Consider the following 16,927-nt stretch of genomic DNA (forward strand, 5'->3'; position numbering starts at 1 on the left):
GGACTCTGCTCTGTAATTTTTCAGACTGTTCACCCTTTAAGCTGAAAGAGAGATTGTTCTCCTGTCTAGCACAAATTCATAGCTGTGCGGTCAGCTAGAATGACCTACCCTCCCTCATGCAGAACAGGGAGGTCTGTAAATTAAATGAAAGTAATGGTGCATCATCATGCTGTGGCAGGCAATACTTGGCTGTGCTTGTAGAACATTTCTCTGCATAAAGCTATTCCTGAACGGCAGGTACAAGCTATTACTATTAATTTCTGGGCACAAGAGGGCTTGAAATTCACAACAAAGCTAGAACATCAGCAGGGAAATGTCAGTACAAAGTTAAAATTAAGCATAGAATCATGCTGTTGATTTCTAGCTTGAAATGTTAATAGATTTGCATTAATAGAGTGAACGAATCAAGGAAAAATCATATAATTGTGAAAATACACCCATTTAGAATAAGTTTCTTTGCTTAGTAAGAATAACATCAGACCCTTGGGTCAAATCCCAAGAATAACAAGAAACAAAACCAGCCTTCAGCTGTTCAGAAGAGTGAGAAAAAGCCAGCCCTAGACAGAATAATTGGAAAGACACTTTTGACAAATGAACCTGAGACTTTTCTTGTATATCAGTACAAAGTTGAGATTGTGAAAATTCTATGATGACCATTGTAATGCTGGGAGGTAGAGGGGAGAGAAGTTTCACTTGTAAAGCTCCCATCACGCATTGCATGAGAGTTGCAGTTTTCCTGAGACCTTGTGCCTAGGGGAGGGGGGAGAAAATCCCTAGAAATCTAGTTCTTTGAAGAGATGTTCCTGCCTTTCCCTCATATTTTGTGGGGTGTGTTTTGTTGTTTCTTTTTTAAATCTTGCTGATTCACGAATCCCAGCTGGATAGCTGGCTGAGCAATAGAGTGCTCTCCAAGGAAGAAAAATAAAAATGCTAACTCGCTGGCAGCAAGAGCTATTGCCAACCCTGCCCTGCTAATTTCAAGCCCTGCTTCACCCTCTGTCTTCTGTAGTCACATCTGCCATGTTAGTGTCCCTAGCAGTTAGCTTTCTGATTTCTCACTTTTTAGATTGGATCAGCAACTGACTAAAATTAGTCATATCAAAGAAAATCGGTGAGGTTTTCAGACAATTCTGGGATTTTTTTTTTCTTATGTCAGGATTAATTAGTATATGGTTTCAGTTGAAAAAGCTTCTTAACCTCTTTCAGGATACAGTCCTGTAGTCCAATCCGTCCTGTGCCCTTTGCGTGACCACTCAAAAATGTCTCACTCCATTTTGTTTTGTCCCTTGTAACATTTATTCTTGAGATAAAATAATTCCATTGATATTAAGAAGACAGTGTAAGCCTTAAACTCCTTGACTGCCCAAAATCATTTGCATCTTAATTTTTCCAAGGGACACGTTTTAAAAATGTTATCAAATAATGATTGAAGTAGTTTGAGAAATAATGATGACAAACGTGCCAACTTTAAGAAAGCAGAACTAAAGAAAGAGTTCACTTAAATCCAGATTATTTCCAGTATTAACAGTAAGATGTGGTTTAAAGCATCTGTGTGGAGGAAATGTCACAATCAGTTATCTTATCATACATATGTAGTCAATAAGTTATCCAGTATACACTAGCATTGCTATCACTTATTACATAGGGTAGCAAAGAACTTTCACATGGCAGCAGAAGCAGCACCAGTCATTCAGTTTATATTGCATAGATAGTTAGTATGAAGAATAAATGATAATGTGGGCTAGTGCATTTTACATTTTTATCCATTTTTTTGGAGTTACATTATTTAGGTATGTAACTATTGCTAATAGAAAAATATATTGCTAATAGGTACAGCATGTTATGGGACCCTGATCTCAGCTGGGGCCTATAGGCATTTTCCTAATATGAAGTGATGCTAGACCCTACAGTTAAACTGTAGTGTCAATGTTCTTTCCTGGGGAGGGAGTGGTTGCCTAGTATCCTTGTGCCCATTGTTACAATTGCTAACACTAGGAACTAATTAATGTCTTTCCCTCCATATGTGAAGTAAATCTCCCTTTGCCAAGAATACTTTTATACATAGAAGTTTTCTTTTCTAAAAACATACACCTCTACCCCGATATAACGCTGTCCTCGAGAGCCAAAAAATCTTACTGCGTTATAGGTGGAACCGCATTATATCGAACTTGCTTTGATCCGCCAGAGTGCGCAGCCCCACCCTCCCGGAGCACTGCTTTACCGCGTTATATCCGAATTTGTGTTATATCGGGTCGCGTTATATCGAGGTAGAGTTATACCTACAGCAACTATTCTCTGGGAATTGTTCAAGGAGCCACTCAAATTTTAGGCCCTAAAGTTTACCTATCTTGATAGTCATCCTAAAATAGCACATATTTCTAAGGATTGCATATGTTTTGGGGTTTTTTTTAACCAAAACTTCCTAGCTTTTAATTAGCATGAGCTGAATGCATCTGGTGCAGCCGGAGTTGGAACTCATGATACAATAAAGATTTGCTAATGCCCCCCTCCCACACACACATATATTAATACCTAGTTAACACCCCCACACTAGCACACATACTGCTCAGTTTTAAACATTGTTAAGAAAAGCCTTAGGGTGTCTTAGGGGTTGTCTACACTTACCGGAGGATTGACGCTGTGGCGATTGATGCATCAGCGGTTGATTTAGCAAGTCCGCTAAATTGACCGCTGATCGCTCTCTTTCTGACTCCAGTACTCCACCTGATGGAGAAGAGTAAGGGGAGTCGACGGAAGAGCAGCTCCCATCGATGTCGCGTAGTGTGGATCCTGCGGTAAGTAGATCTAAGCTATGTCGATTTGAGTTACGCTATTCACGTAACTCAAATTGTGTAGCTTAGATTGACTTTTCCCTTTAGTGTAGACAAGGCCTTATAAACTCCCTGGTAGCCCTATCTGACCTGGCTGTGATCAATCAGAAGGTACAGTTGCAAAGCAGTTTTAAAGGATGTCTGAAAAAGCTGCATATTTTCTTTAGAGCTTATTTTTTTTCAGTGTGTTTAGGCCAAAAGTCTATATGCTTTCCTTTTTCCTGTCTGAAGCCTATTTGAGTTATGCTAGCCATACAAAAATCTCAATCCTATGTGCAGTAGGCTTTCCAAAACCCAGTTTGTTTTTTTCTTTCCTTCATTCTATATCTTTCTTTCCTTGTGCCATTGGTGTCCTGAAGCAGTGTGAACATTTCTGTGCTCTGCTTTCAATAGAATTAGTGTTGGATAAATGAATATACTCTTCACCGCTACCTTTAGGAGCTTTTCTTTTCTTACTGCACTTGTTATTTCTTGTAGTGTAGCTTTTAGTGATGTTGTGTTTATAACTGTGAGATATGTAGAAGCAGAGCAATGTAACTGTCTGAATTTTGTTGGATATGTTTCTCTTCTGGCCCAAGAGGTGTTTCTTACAGTGCTGCCAACTCTTTTCAAATTAAAAACTTAGAGATCAGATTGGGTAAAATATCGATAGTTGAGGGGGGAGCTCTTTGAATTGCTTGTTTTATAATTGAGCTTTCTCTGTGGGATAACAAGAAACTGAAGTTAAATTCTAAAAGAAAAGCTCACATTTGGATTTGATTTTCTTGAATCAAAATGAACTTGATTAAAGGCACATTGTCAAGTTTTTAGGAAGTAAATTTGTCTGATTTTTTTGTAATCTGATGGCAAATATCCTCTAGATCAGTGGTTCTCAACCCGCGGCCCGTGGACCACTTGTGGCCCAATCAGCACACAGCTGTGGCCCATGTGACATCCTCAGGGCCACAGAAGGAATATTGGATGTGGCCCACAACGATAAATAGGTTGAGAACCACTGCTCTAGATTAATTTATTCCACATAAAACATAATAATGAATGCCTCGTTGCTGACAAATTTAAAAAGAAAAGTCTCTGTTTTGAGATGACTTACACAAATCCAGTGATGGAAGCCAGTCATCCACAGCTTCCTCTTTGGTTTTCTCTGTTTTGAGCAAGTTGGATGTGAACATAGATCCTAGCTCTAATAAAGGATTTATGTTTCTGACTTTATGCTCTCATGCTCCCTCTGATGGCTCTGCAATAGCATTCAACTAACAAGCACTATTCCCAGTGCTGTGCCCATTGCTGCTGACATAAATGATGATGCTGGTTTGCAAGCAGTGAAGCAAGCAAAAGAAAGCCATGCTGAATTTTGTTGAATTAGCAATGTTATAAACCAAAAAAGAAGAAAACGAATGTTTGCTGAATAGAAAAAGGCAAAAATGGTGGTAAAAAAAAAATTGGTCTTCAGGCTTCCAAATGGGCAGTACAAAAATGGTGTTACTAACATTAGAAAAACAATAGTTGACAGTGTTCCTCTAAAGTGTTCAGATCAGTCTTTGCTGATAGTTTAAAGCATCAATCTTGAATGCTAGGCATAATATATCATGCTGACATAAGGTAACTTCAGTGCCTCATTACTCCTCAAATGAAGCATGACATGTCCCACAGTAATTCCCTTTTAGATGGTAACTGGAAGGTGCTTCCTATTTACAGCGTAATACCTGTATAACTTTTATTCCAAGTTACATTTATTATGAAATTATCAGAGAATTATCCTGTATGCCCACACATAGATGTCCACCGTAACTTCTGACACCAACTCCCAGATTCTGTCTGTCAGCTAACCTCAGTATGTCTGAAATCTCCCCATTTCTCAGCCCAAAGGAAGGCTAAGCGTACCTCCTCTCCTCTTCCCTATGTAGAGTAACTCCTGTTTCAATTTAAATTGCAAATATCTGGATAAAATAGGGGTAACAGTGTGTGGAGCAGGTCAGAATTTGAGGTGGCTGTGCTTGTGAACATATGGGTGAGGAGTTCTGAAATCAGTAACCAAGCTCGGCTGAACTGAAGCAGAAGGATTTATTGTACTGTAGCTAATAAAAGTAGAGATTTGCATAATCACTACTTTTTAAAGGTTACCTTGCAGTGATTATCTAGACGATTGTGCTCTGGCCAATCAAAGTGCTGGAATTTATATACTATTCAGTTCACAAGAAATAACCCTATAGTCACCATGCAAATCAGACCCCCCTCAGTCAGAGTGTAAGGAAATGTGTAACTGTGAGTGGATGCCTGCAGAGATGTGGGTCAGTACATTTGCAGTGTCCTTGGACTCTGGACTGAGATAATTATGTCCATGACTGTGTGTGATGTGTCATGATACCGTGTCGTGAGGGAAATGAAGTAAACCTGTGTCAATGCTATGCATTTCATAACTGCTGCAAATAGCCTAGTTATGGTCCATAAACAGAAAGTGCGACTTTTGAACAATTCTTGTATTACATGGGCAGTTGGCAGCATTGTTCTTTACTCTTTCCTGATTTCTGCTTATATAATCTTTCTCTTCTCTCCATTTTTTGTTTTTATTTTGCTTCCCAAGGGCATGATGATGCAGTGCCATGTGCGGTTTTGAAAAGTGTGGATAGTTTTAGCTTTCTACATCACCCAGTCCATCAGAGGAGCTTAGAGATCCTGCAGAGATGCAAGGAGGAGAAGTACAGTAAGGCTCCATATCCCACCATCCTCTCTGACATGACACTCACATATCAGGAAATGGAAACCAGGAGCATTCTGGGTAGCAAGGGGGGAAAGAAACATGCAAAGAAACTTCCAGTGCAACCCAATGAGAGCATCATAATCAATTGCAGGAAACCTTAAGGAAAGGATTTTAGCCTTTTCCTACTAGAAATTCTTAGCTAGGGTTTTGTTCTACAGAGATCTGGAATAGACTCGCTGGATCACCTATTCTTGTTAACGAGTTGTAAAAAAAAAAAAAAAAAAAAAAAAAAATCCAGTATATATCCATGTTCGTTTAATTATACGTGGAACCATTTTACTAATGGCTTCACAGGTTGCTCTCCTAAATAAGACCATATTCTGAAGTTAGTAACACTTTTCATGCCATTAATTTTTAGTGTTACTACTATCATACCTAAAGCAAGCTTAGAGCACTTCAGAACCAGTAGGAATATTTCTAGTGTGCGTTAATATAGCTAGGATTTTACTTCAAGCTTTCTTCAGGATTCAGTCCCTTTCTTTTTTTATTACAGCTTTATTTATATGTCATACTTTAAAAATAACTGTGTTTGGAGAAAGTGCCTATGTTGTTTCAAAGGCTTTCATTTAAATATGAGGAAATGTTATGCTAGAAGACCCCTTTACAGAACGGGTGGGCAGAGATGCGCTTGGTCTCCATTTCCTTGTCCTTACTCCTCTGTTTGTTACATAATAAACTAGTCCTGCATGAACAAACAGGCCTTTCTGCCTGTACTACTAATTACTATGGCTGGACTCCTATTGTAGGAGGAGAAGGGAGTCCAGCAGCATGGAACATAACATCACCTGCCACAAAGAATAGCGCATGGAGATTCAGTGTTATAACAATGTAAAGGGCCTGCCGCAAGATGCCACAATACTAGTTCACTCTTTAAACTGCTCTGTATATCATTTCACTTTAAAGTTCAGATGCGCATTCAGTTGCAAGCGCTTCAAAAAAGGAACATGCAATAGTGTAATGTCAAGATTTGCTTTGTTTCCTGTGGAGAGGTGATCAAGTTTTAAAGGTGAATTAAAACAATTAAATATTTTTGGTGTCTGTATTTACAGAAGGCTTAAGTCTTGTGCCATCGTGTTCCTTCTTCATTTTGTATAAATAAAGTTTACAGAAATGGAGCATTACTGTAAACAAGTCTTAATAAAGGCACACTTTCCACCTAAAACGTAGACTTTAAAATGACTGTAAGATGTGCCTAAACAGAACGTCAAAAGGCTTGTTTCCACATTGTAGAAATATGCATGGTAAGTACAGTACTTTTGTGTTAGCACTTCAGAAAGATGTGCTTGACTTTAGAAGTCTCTAAATAGACTTCTTCCATGTGCTCCCTGCAATGTCTAGCACTGGGAAAGTTAAGGAAGGGTTTTCATTCTTAAAGTAGGCCTTGTCTACACTAGACTATTTTCCTTAATTTTCCACCACCAATGGGAAATCTTAAGAAAAAGTCTAATGTAGACATAGCCTCTAGAATTTCACAGTCAATAGATATACTTCTAAGTAACACTTACAGATAATTACATAGCTCTCAATAGTTTATTTCTAGTGTAAGAAAAGCAATTGGAATCCAGTTTAAGATTTGCAAGTTAGTTTAGCTATATGAGCAGGTTGTTTATGGTTTGTTAAAAAACGGGGGAAAAACCCATACAGCACAGAATATTTTTTAACTATGACCTATAATTCAGTGTAAAAATAATATGATGCAAGTTTATTATGGTCAAGCCCAACAGTGTTAAACTTAAATTCATTCTTGCCACTGGCGAAGCCTTGTAATCCTTTTCCCTGTAAGAAATCCATCTTTGGTTGAGAAGGTGGAACATGTGATCTCTGTTACAGTTGCTGATGTTTTGTGACTTGGCCAAAAGCAGATGGTCTGGCAAACAAGTAGTTCATGCAGATTAGCTGCTTCTGTATTTGGGTCTCTTGCATATCCCTATACAGTGTGTGCTGCCATTGGTCAGTTCCTAGAACTTTTTCTTTAAAATAGAGTCCAAACACATTTAATTATTTGATGCTTGGGGGTTAGATTTTGCTGGATTCATTCAGTTGCTAGCCTTGAGGCATGTATTCCCAAATTTTAGAAGAGCCTCTATGCTTACCAGTGGTACTACTTGGACTTGGCTTTTCCTGGAAGTTAAATAAAATTACATCCTCTCGATTTCTGAAAAATTGATTGGTAGAAACGTCTTTGTTTTGAATTGTAAGCATCAGTTTCAATCACAAGTATAAATTAAAAAAGTTATTTAACCAGTGGATTAGTTAGTGAATCCAAATTCCCCTAGGGTGGTAATATCACTTACTGTTCTAGCTATTTGGCCAAGTTACTAATGGTCACCTTTTCATTGGTTACTTAATCACTTCAGTGATTATACCTAGTATATTTCTGTTGATTTGTCAGTATTCCATAACAGAAAAGCAGGGATGCTTCAATGTCTTAACAAGTTAATCACAAAGAATAATAGAGCTTCATGCTCTGTTTTGAAGGGAATTATGAAACAAAAATTATTGCACAGTGTGACATGCACTGTGCTTAGCTGTCTCTGAGTCAAAGGCAGGAGCTCTGTTGGTTAATGTTCCTATATAATGAATAGAAAGTATATTGTCCACAATTCTTCCCAAAAGCATAAAAATATAGACATTAGACATAGAAAAGACCAATTAGACAAATCCGTCCACGCTTGAAAGGACTAGCGTTGAAGTAGGAGGGAAGTGAGTTTTAGAGAACAGAGTCATATTTATGACCACAGTTTAGGTTAGCTGTTCAATCTGCATCTGCCCTGTGAATGGAGAAGCATCCAAGTTCCTGATCCTTTGTTTGGAGAGTAATTGTTTATACAATTCATGAATACATTTTCCTTGGTCAGAGTATTTGGTGGCAGGTGGAGGGGAGTAAATCAAGTAAATCAACGGGTTAAATTAAAAATAACTATCCTTTGTTCCCAAAAGCCTCTCTGTTCCCCACACAGTAGAAACAGCACTGCACTAAGACTACAGCTTTACCTAGTATTTTGGGGGGATGTAGAGCTCTTTAAGCATTTGCTCTTCATCTGGTAATATGTAGACAAGTTTTTAATGAATTACTGCAGCAGTCATTTCTTAATTCAGCTTGCACTCATCTCATCTGTAATTTATTTTTACAATTGCAAGTGACAAATCTTTGGATTAATAGACTGCCTGGAGTACGTGACACTGACTAGACACCTATTATATAAGCTCCAGTGTAGTTTTAAGTTGATCCTCGAATAAAAATGTTTCTTTTCCTGATTTATGTAAGACCAAGCTACAGCACTATTTTGGTACAATCTTATCTTCATAATTTCAGCATCTCATAAAATATTCCACTCCTGTGGATATTACATTTCTGGTAATTGTAATCTTATCATTCTCGTTTTAAGTTCATGCTGCAGTCATAGGATAAACAAATCACTAAAAAAACCAAAATCAGTATTCCAATGAAAGTTCACTGTTCAAAAGAGACCCACTGGTTATGAAAGATTCCAACCAAAATGGAATAAAATAGATTAAAGATTTTCTCCATATGTTTATGGGGAAAAATCAAGACATTTATACCATACATCAAGTGAGAACCCAGTCAGTGGACATCAAGATATTATCCGCTTAATTAATAAAGTAAATAAATAATTTAAAGTTGATCTATGGGCCTTCAGTACTGTAAACATGGTAACATACGCAGCCTGCTGTCCTGCAGGGTTGACACTGTCCTTAGGCAAATTTCCATCTACTGACAGTTAGTTCCTTGTCAGTTTTGGACAGGGTAAAATCATAGTAAATCTGTAAACATCTTTGGAGATTTAAGAACGTGTTGCAATCAATGGCAAACATATAGTAAAGATACTACAAGAAAAGGGTGAGGTGCACTCATAATTGATTTAAAAGGCTGTTTGTGTTGCATCACTTTTTCCAGTATCCTACATGTGAACACCTTGTTGGACAATAAGATTCAGTCACGCAGCAGGGATCTGGGAGAGAAAAATACCTGTGTATCATGTTCTATTATAAAAGCACCAGTCCACCCATTTCCCATTTCTCCTATAATTTCATACTGAAAGCATGGCACAGATGCCTGAGTTGTCTTCCAGCTCTGTCTCTTCCAGCCCTTCTCTGCAGAAGCAAGAAGAAAGTAAGAACCTCAAGAGAGAAGAAGAAAAGTCGAGGAAGGCTCTGTGTCCCAGATGTTGGTGTGTGTGTTTGAAGGTCTCTGGCAGTATTCCCTCCCCTTTGCCTGCCTCTCACATCTCAGATCTTAGGTTTGCTCTGGAAGCCAGAACCAGAGCTCCATTTCTCAGGAGGAAGTTGCTGTTGCTGTACATCCCTGCAAATTGCAGTTCTCCGATGCTGATCTATCCTTGCTTTCCACCCCCTGTCCATTTCAGAGCAAGACGAGCTACAGTGTGACCTGTTTTCTTTGCCTTGTGCTGAAGAGGCTTATTCCACATCTCACTACTGATAACAGTTGCAATTTAAGCCCTTGCACTTCGTCTGGTTGGAGCAAGATGGAGTCCTGTAGGCAGGAATTTATGAATCTAAGGCCTGCTGGAGCGCTGCCGGTGAATACTGGATCTCTGATTCCTGCTCTAAGGAAATGGAGCTGGACCTTCCTTGCCCTGGAAACCACTCTCTTTCTCATGTTTCTTTATGGGGAGAAGTCTGCAGAGTTTGCTTTTCCTGGCACAACTGGAACTGTTCATTCTGTCTTCCAGTCCATGTTCTTTAACCCTTTGGAGCCCCACTGCAAGTGGATTTACCAAAAAGCAACCTCTGGGCCCAAGCCCTCCAATCTCAGACAGGAAGTGGACAGCCAGTTCTATCTCTGGGGATCCCCTCCTGGAAGGAGGCTGTGTAGCTATAGATTGACCTCAATTCTGAAAAGGGGGACCCTGAACCAGAGGGTAACTTCCTCTCTCTCATAATAGCTGAATTCCCCAATCTCCTGTCTCCTCACCTCTCTGAATCTAAATGCCATACTGAGGGTAATGCTTTTGGGAGTGCACTAAATAAGAAACGTCTCCTCCATTCTGTCATCTTGGGTTTGACCAAAAGGAATGGGGAAGAAGTGGGCTGGCATTTGACTGTTCCCAGAGCTGCAGTGAAACGGTCTTTTCAGGTGATTGCAGTGTTGTAGCCGTATGGTCCCAGGGTACGAGAGTGACAAGGTAGGTGAGGTAATATCTTTTTCCCCTGAATATATGCCCCTATGGGTGCTCCACCTGGGATGTGTGTGTGACCATTCGCTAATGATCACAGACTGCAAAGTAGTGCTTTCAGGCTCATGCCTGCAAGGAGTAACACCTCATGCTCTAAATAAGTGGATATAGGGATGCATGAGCCTACTGCCACTTAGGCTTTTCAGCCGCCTGTGGCTTGGGACGGGGTCTTCTTCAGTTAGCTGTATTCAGCTTCCCACCTTTCTTTCACATCATGAAAGTTTTTAGTTTCTCAATTATGTACTTTACCTTTATTTTATTTTCACTATATTTCATTTAGCATGATTTTTGTGCTTCTGGAGTGGGGCTTCCCCCCCTACTCCTTGACCTTTGTGCCTGAGCACAATCTGCTTTGCCTAAGACCTCAGGGTTTAAGTCCTGCCAGACTTGCCATAGGTCTTTTCCCCACAGTGACAGACATTCAAGTTGCCTGTGGTGTTTGGGGGACTCACACTTTGAGGGGATGTGGAAGGTCTATCTGGAGTTTAAAGGTAGGTCCAGAGAAGATAGGGACATTAGACTAAAACTCCTGTTAATGGAATGTGCTCTAGCTCTGGAAGGGTCCACTTCCCATCCTGTCCCTCCACCGGTACATCGGCCTCAACATCGCAGGCTGCTTCAGTCACCCATCTAACACTATCTGCACCCATGGAGACAAAGACGTTAAAGAGAAGAAGGCATTCCTCCCTACCAGAGAAACGATGAAAAGGGGTAGGTCACCCCATAAGACCCACTCTCGGGAGACCTCACATCCCTTAAAGGGTACCGTAAAGGCTCTGACTGAGTCTGGTACTGAGGCATTGGTGCCGTGTAAGGAGCCTTGTATTGATAAGCCCTTTTCCAGAACGCCTACTGCAGCAGCACTACCTGATCCCTCATGGCATACATCCCTCAGTACAGGTTTCTTACCCTAGCTCTGAAGTAAGACAGGCCTCTGCATCCACCTCATACTGCAGTAGTCTCCATCTCACCAGTCCACAGTTCCACCTCCAGTACCAACCCAAGCCTCGACTATAAACTACTAGAGCCCTCTGGCTCCTTCCAGATTTTTGTCTTCTGAGGATCTCCTCATTTTGGATTGACCTGAATCTCCATTGCTACGGAGATTTATCAGAGCCTCTGCACTGGTACCATCCAGACAGTTGCAAGCCAAAATCTGCCTAAGCCTTCAGCTGTCTTGCACCAGCCATGTTACTTGAGGCATCTCAATTTAGCTCCAAAGATGGTTTATTGGGCTCTGAGTTCTCGGTATGAGAATCCATTCCGCATCAATCAACCAGTTCACTGCAATTTCCCCCTGCTTTGGAGATTGAATAGCCCACTGAAGTTCATCCAATAAAGGTTATTACCTCACCCACCTTGTTTCTCTTCAGGTGAGTCATCGTAGTTAACACTTCCATCCATGTTTTCTCTTTGCCTTCCTTATGAACGCTATTGTGTTTCCCTGGGCTACACGTAAGCTGCACTAACAAGAGGGCTGATTTAGCTATCTAAGAGGCAAAAACATTCTGGTTTTGTGTCCAAGCATAGAACATAGATCTGAGAAGATTCCCAAATAGGTAGCCACTGACCTAAGTCAGTATCTAACTTATCTGCACATTTTTAGTCTCCACCCAGTTCACTTCCTGTCTTTGAGAGACATCATGTGATCGTTCCTGATTTGCAGCACAATAAATGGCATTGACAGCATCAGTGTCTTTGGTGATGGAATACCAAACCACATGTAAAAATCAAGTTGGCCGCTCTCTTCTTCACAGAAATTAAACTCTTTCGAGAAGATCTGACGAAAGCCAATATGCAGCTTTCTGAGACCTGAAAATGCCCTCCAAACATCCCAGATCTGACCCCTTTGGCTGTAAGTGGACGTTCTTCTTTTGACCAGCACCACCCTACAGGGGCGGCGAGTTATAAGGGCCCATGGTGCCCCCATGCTCCAGCAAATTCAGGGCCTGGGGGCCTGGCTCCACCAACGTTCAAGGCTGGGTCTCTCCCCCAGCCCTGCCTGCCGCCCCTGTGTGCCTCCCCCAGAGTGTCCCTGCCTGCACCCTGGGCAGCTGACAGCTGCCCTGCTGCTCCGTGCTGTGCTCCCTTGCTGGCCCTAATCCAAACTCCTTATCCACAGCCCTGATCTGCCCCAGAGCCTGCACCTCCAGCCAGAGCCCTCACACACACACCCTGCATCCCAACCCTCTGCCCCAGCCCTGAGCCCCCTCCTGCACAGTGAACCCCTCATCCACGACCCCACGCCACAGCCCTCACCCATGCACCCCAATCCTCTGACCTAACCCTGAGTCCCTCCCATACATCCAACCCCCCCTCATCCCCAGCCAGAGCCCTCATTCCACCCGCGCACACACACACACGTGCAGTATAGGGAAACTGTTAAACACTTACTGTTTCCAGTCCATTTTTACATTTTAAAAAATATAGGCTTACAAGGCAGGTGGGGGGAGAGGGGGCGGGATTTGGACCCATTCTGGGCACTACCAAAAATTATACAAACCTGCCACCCCCGCCAACCTATCTGATCTCTTCATTTTATCATAGGAATTTCTTTTGTCCCAGAAGGTCTCTTTCTCATGCTTTTCCTTCCAGACATTCAATCCAAGAGGAGTTAGAGAGGATGATGATGGGCGATCACTCGTTACCAAGTATGGTCATCTTCCATGGGAGTTATGGGTCCTCAGGTGGCTAATAAGGCCACTCCTTGAACCACAAGTTCTGTTACAATGAGGGCAGATGTTTTCAGGCTCAGCAGGAGGCTGTTGACCATGACTGGAGACCTGTCTCTCCTTTCTTTCCTCCTTAGAGAGGATATGTTTTGTGGGGCATGAGAAAGGAATTTGGGGACAGTGTCATCTCCCTTTTCCTTTTATTCACTTGATTCTGTGAAAACTCTAATGGAAGTAGACAAAAATGAGTTTCTGAAGTGATTGTTGTTCTCAACCTGTAGACCTAACTGTAAGACAGTTTTGCATGCATCCAGAGTGGCTGGATCTGTCCATCAGAGTCCCTTTTGCCAATTCTGACAGCCTCAAACTGTCTGAATTGGCAAAAGAGGCTGAACATGTCTCAGAGTGGGATGCACCAGGGCGGTTGTGACCTGTTTTGAGTAATGTTGGAAGCTATCGACTTAAAAAACTCGCAATCAGATTTGGATTGTTTTTTTTTTTTTTTAAATGTTTTCCAAGAGGACTACAGGAGGACATTGTTACACTTCAGCACATTTTAAAATCTCTATGGGTTGGCTTTAATGAGAACCTCCAAGTGAGCCCCTAGAGGGTCCCAGGACTCTTTTAGCATAGCTGTACTGGCTCCCTCAGGATCTGTGAGGTAGGATCTCAGAGCTTGTTACTTAGGTAAAAAGCAACAGAGGGTCCTGTGGCACCTTTAAGACTAACAGAAGTATTGGGAGCATAAGCTTTCGTGGGTAAGAACCTCACTTCTTCAGATGCATTTGCATCTGAAGAAGTGAGGTTCTTACCCACGAAAGCTTATGCTCCCAANAAAATTAATCAGTTTTAATTGCACTGTTAAACAATAGAATACCAATTGAAATTTAATAAATATTTTGGATGTTTTTCTACATTTTCATATATATTGTATTCTGTGTTGTAATTGAAATCAAAGTGTATATTTTTATTACAAATACGTGCACTGTAAAAATGATAAAATAAATTTTATTTTTCAATTCAACTTAGACAAGCACTGTAGTGCAATCGCTTTATCGTGAAAGTGCAACTTACAAATCAACAGAGGGTCCTGTGGCACCTTTGAGACTAACAGAAGTACTGGGAGCATAAGCTTTCAAACCTCACTTCGGTTCTTACCCACGAAAGCTTATGCTCCCAATACTTCTGTTAGTCTTAAAGGTGCCACAGGACCCTCTGTTGCTTTTTACAGATTCAGACTAACACGGCTACCCCTCTGATACTTGTTACGTAGGTGTATCTTTTGCAAAGCCCAAAGTAAAAGTTATACAGGCTTCCCTAACTGGCCTCAAATGTGGTGTGCTGCTACAGGTTTTAACAAGTTTCCCCCTCTCTCTCATAGGAGAAGTAAGTATTCCTTCCACATGCTCACCTTTTAAGAAGATACATTTAGTATGAATGTTATCTCAGCCAGACCGGGAATATGAGACTTCATTCCACTGACCCCAGACTAACTCTTTTTTTTTTTTTTTTTTTTTTTTTTAAAGAGAAGGTAGTGTTGCATTTCCTTCTATGTTTTACTACAAAAGACAATTTAGGCTTTCTTTTTTTCTTAGAGTTTCCCCTCCCCCTCATTTTGGAGAATTCAGGGCAAAGGAATACACACTTGCTGAATGTTACATGAATTCTAAAAAATTTCTTGGTTCACACTACAGATTTCAGACAGCTAAGAAATTACTTATCTGTTTTCATGATTAGATGAAAAGGTTGTAAATTCTCTAAATATCAGTTGCTGGATGGATAAAAAATATATTTCGTTGCCTGCAAGCAGTTATATCTTTCCTTTATTTCTGTTAATTTCATTTGCACCCAAAACATTTCCACTTCTTGGACAGACACAGTTGAACCATCTGCCATTAAAATCTAGAAAGCTGCTACAACATACTCTCCTCACACGTTTATCAGTCCTTGAAAATTGAACCTATAAGTATCAGAGGGTTCCGTTTTGGCAGAAAATAAGATTACTCCCTACCTCATACTGCTTACTATGTCAGTGTATATTCATTTATTAGGAAGGGGAACAAGCAGTGACATACAACAAGAAACAATTACTGGTAATTGTAGTAATCTAGCTATTTCTCTCTCTCTCTATCCCAACCAATTCCCTTCTTGATGGAGTGATTGACTATTATCTTTCTATATTTTTCATGTTACTGCTTTGAAGTGTTTTGACTGACAGGAAGCAGGTGAACTGGTACCTTTATATCAGTCATGACTGACTGTTAGTTTTCCTCCCACCTTGCTTTCTAATAGTGGAAAGTACACCATTGACAAATTGTTCACGTGTCGTATTGGCGGGTGCTGGGGGAAGAGGCAGATTAGAGTGAACAGACTTGCTAGTAAGTTATGTCTCCTTGACAAAGAACACGATAGACGTTAGTAGTCAGTTGATATTTCAGCAGCCATGGCTCCTTCATAAACCCCTTTCTTTGTATTCCCAGCATGTGCCAGAACAAATACATATTGTCCTTTTTCATTTGCAGCCAACAAAAAGCTGTTGCTGCTCTAATTTTCTCCTTGTAAAGAGGGATGTAACAACTCTTGTTAATATGCTTCCATAGGTATTACTCGGAAAAGCCCAAGAACACCCCTTTCAGATCTTCAGGGAGTTAACACCATCAATGAGAGAACCCAGCGGTAAGTCTACTCTTCACATTAGCTGGTAAAGATAATTTCAGAGGGGATAATTTTTTTGTACTGTTGCAAAACCACCCTGTGACTGTTTCTCCCAGGCTAACTTTGTCTTTTGCCCTCGGTTCGTTCTTGCTTTGCCCTTGTCACATCATCCTATCCAAATGTCTTTGGACCCAGTTTGATAATAGGAATTGGAGAAAAGTTTCTTTCTACATGGAATCCTGTAATTGTAAGTGGCAAGGATTTTAGAAGTTTATTTATAAGGAAGTGTGTGCTATAAACTGAAGTAATATTATAGGGAAATAGTCAAGGTTGTCCACCCTTAACATTCACATGATTGTGTTTGTTATAGGTATAGAGGTCAGAATTCATCCACAGTTCTTCTTTGGGGGCGGGGGGAAAGGAATTGCATGTTTTATAATACACAGAAGTATGCATCTGTGATGTGATAGGAACAAGGTCCCATGGCACACTTTGGTTTGTGCTCCCAAAGAATTGTGCGGGTTTGTAGTGTTGAGTTTCAAACATCTGCAGATATGTTTGCAGATGCATTTGTTCAGGGAATGTCAAAGGAATCCTAATTGCTAAAATGAAGATATCACTATTGATTGAAACGCTCTTAAAATACAGGTCATCATTTTTTAATATCAGGAAGGCCCTGAAGTTCTGTTGAAACAGAATTAAAGAATCTCGGGTTGATGAATGAGTTTATTTTGATGTACTGAAGAACAACATTGTTCCCACAAAACTGCATTCTCCAATTAGATCAAAATG

General features: G+C 40.6%; 1 protein-coding gene across 7 annotated transcripts in view; it reads left to right on the forward strand.

Annotated features, from left to right (window-relative positions):
- MYO9A (myosin IXA) overlaps positions 1-16,927 on the forward strand; it is a 455,456-nt gene that overhangs the window by 364,792 nt on the left and 73,737 nt on the right. For 6 of the 7 annotated variants that reach the window (XM_034783136.1, XM_034783134.1, XM_034783141.1 and 3 more), the window contains 2 exons: positions 5,413-5,532; positions 16,081-16,156. In XM_034783136.1, the coding sequence (XP_034639027.1) occupies positions 5,413-5,532; positions 16,081-16,156 (196 nt within the window). The remainder of the gene's footprint in view (positions 1-5,412; positions 5,533-16,080; positions 16,157-16,927) is intronic. The other variant, XM_034783140.1, reaches the window with a different exon arrangement.

This window comes from Trachemys scripta, chromosome 10 (assembly GCF_013100865.1).
Source record: "Trachemys scripta elegans isolate TJP31775 chromosome 10, CAS_Tse_1.0, whole genome shotgun sequence".
In the NCBI taxonomy this organism is placed as follows: Eukaryota; Metazoa; Chordata; order Testudines; family Emydidae; genus Trachemys; species Trachemys scripta.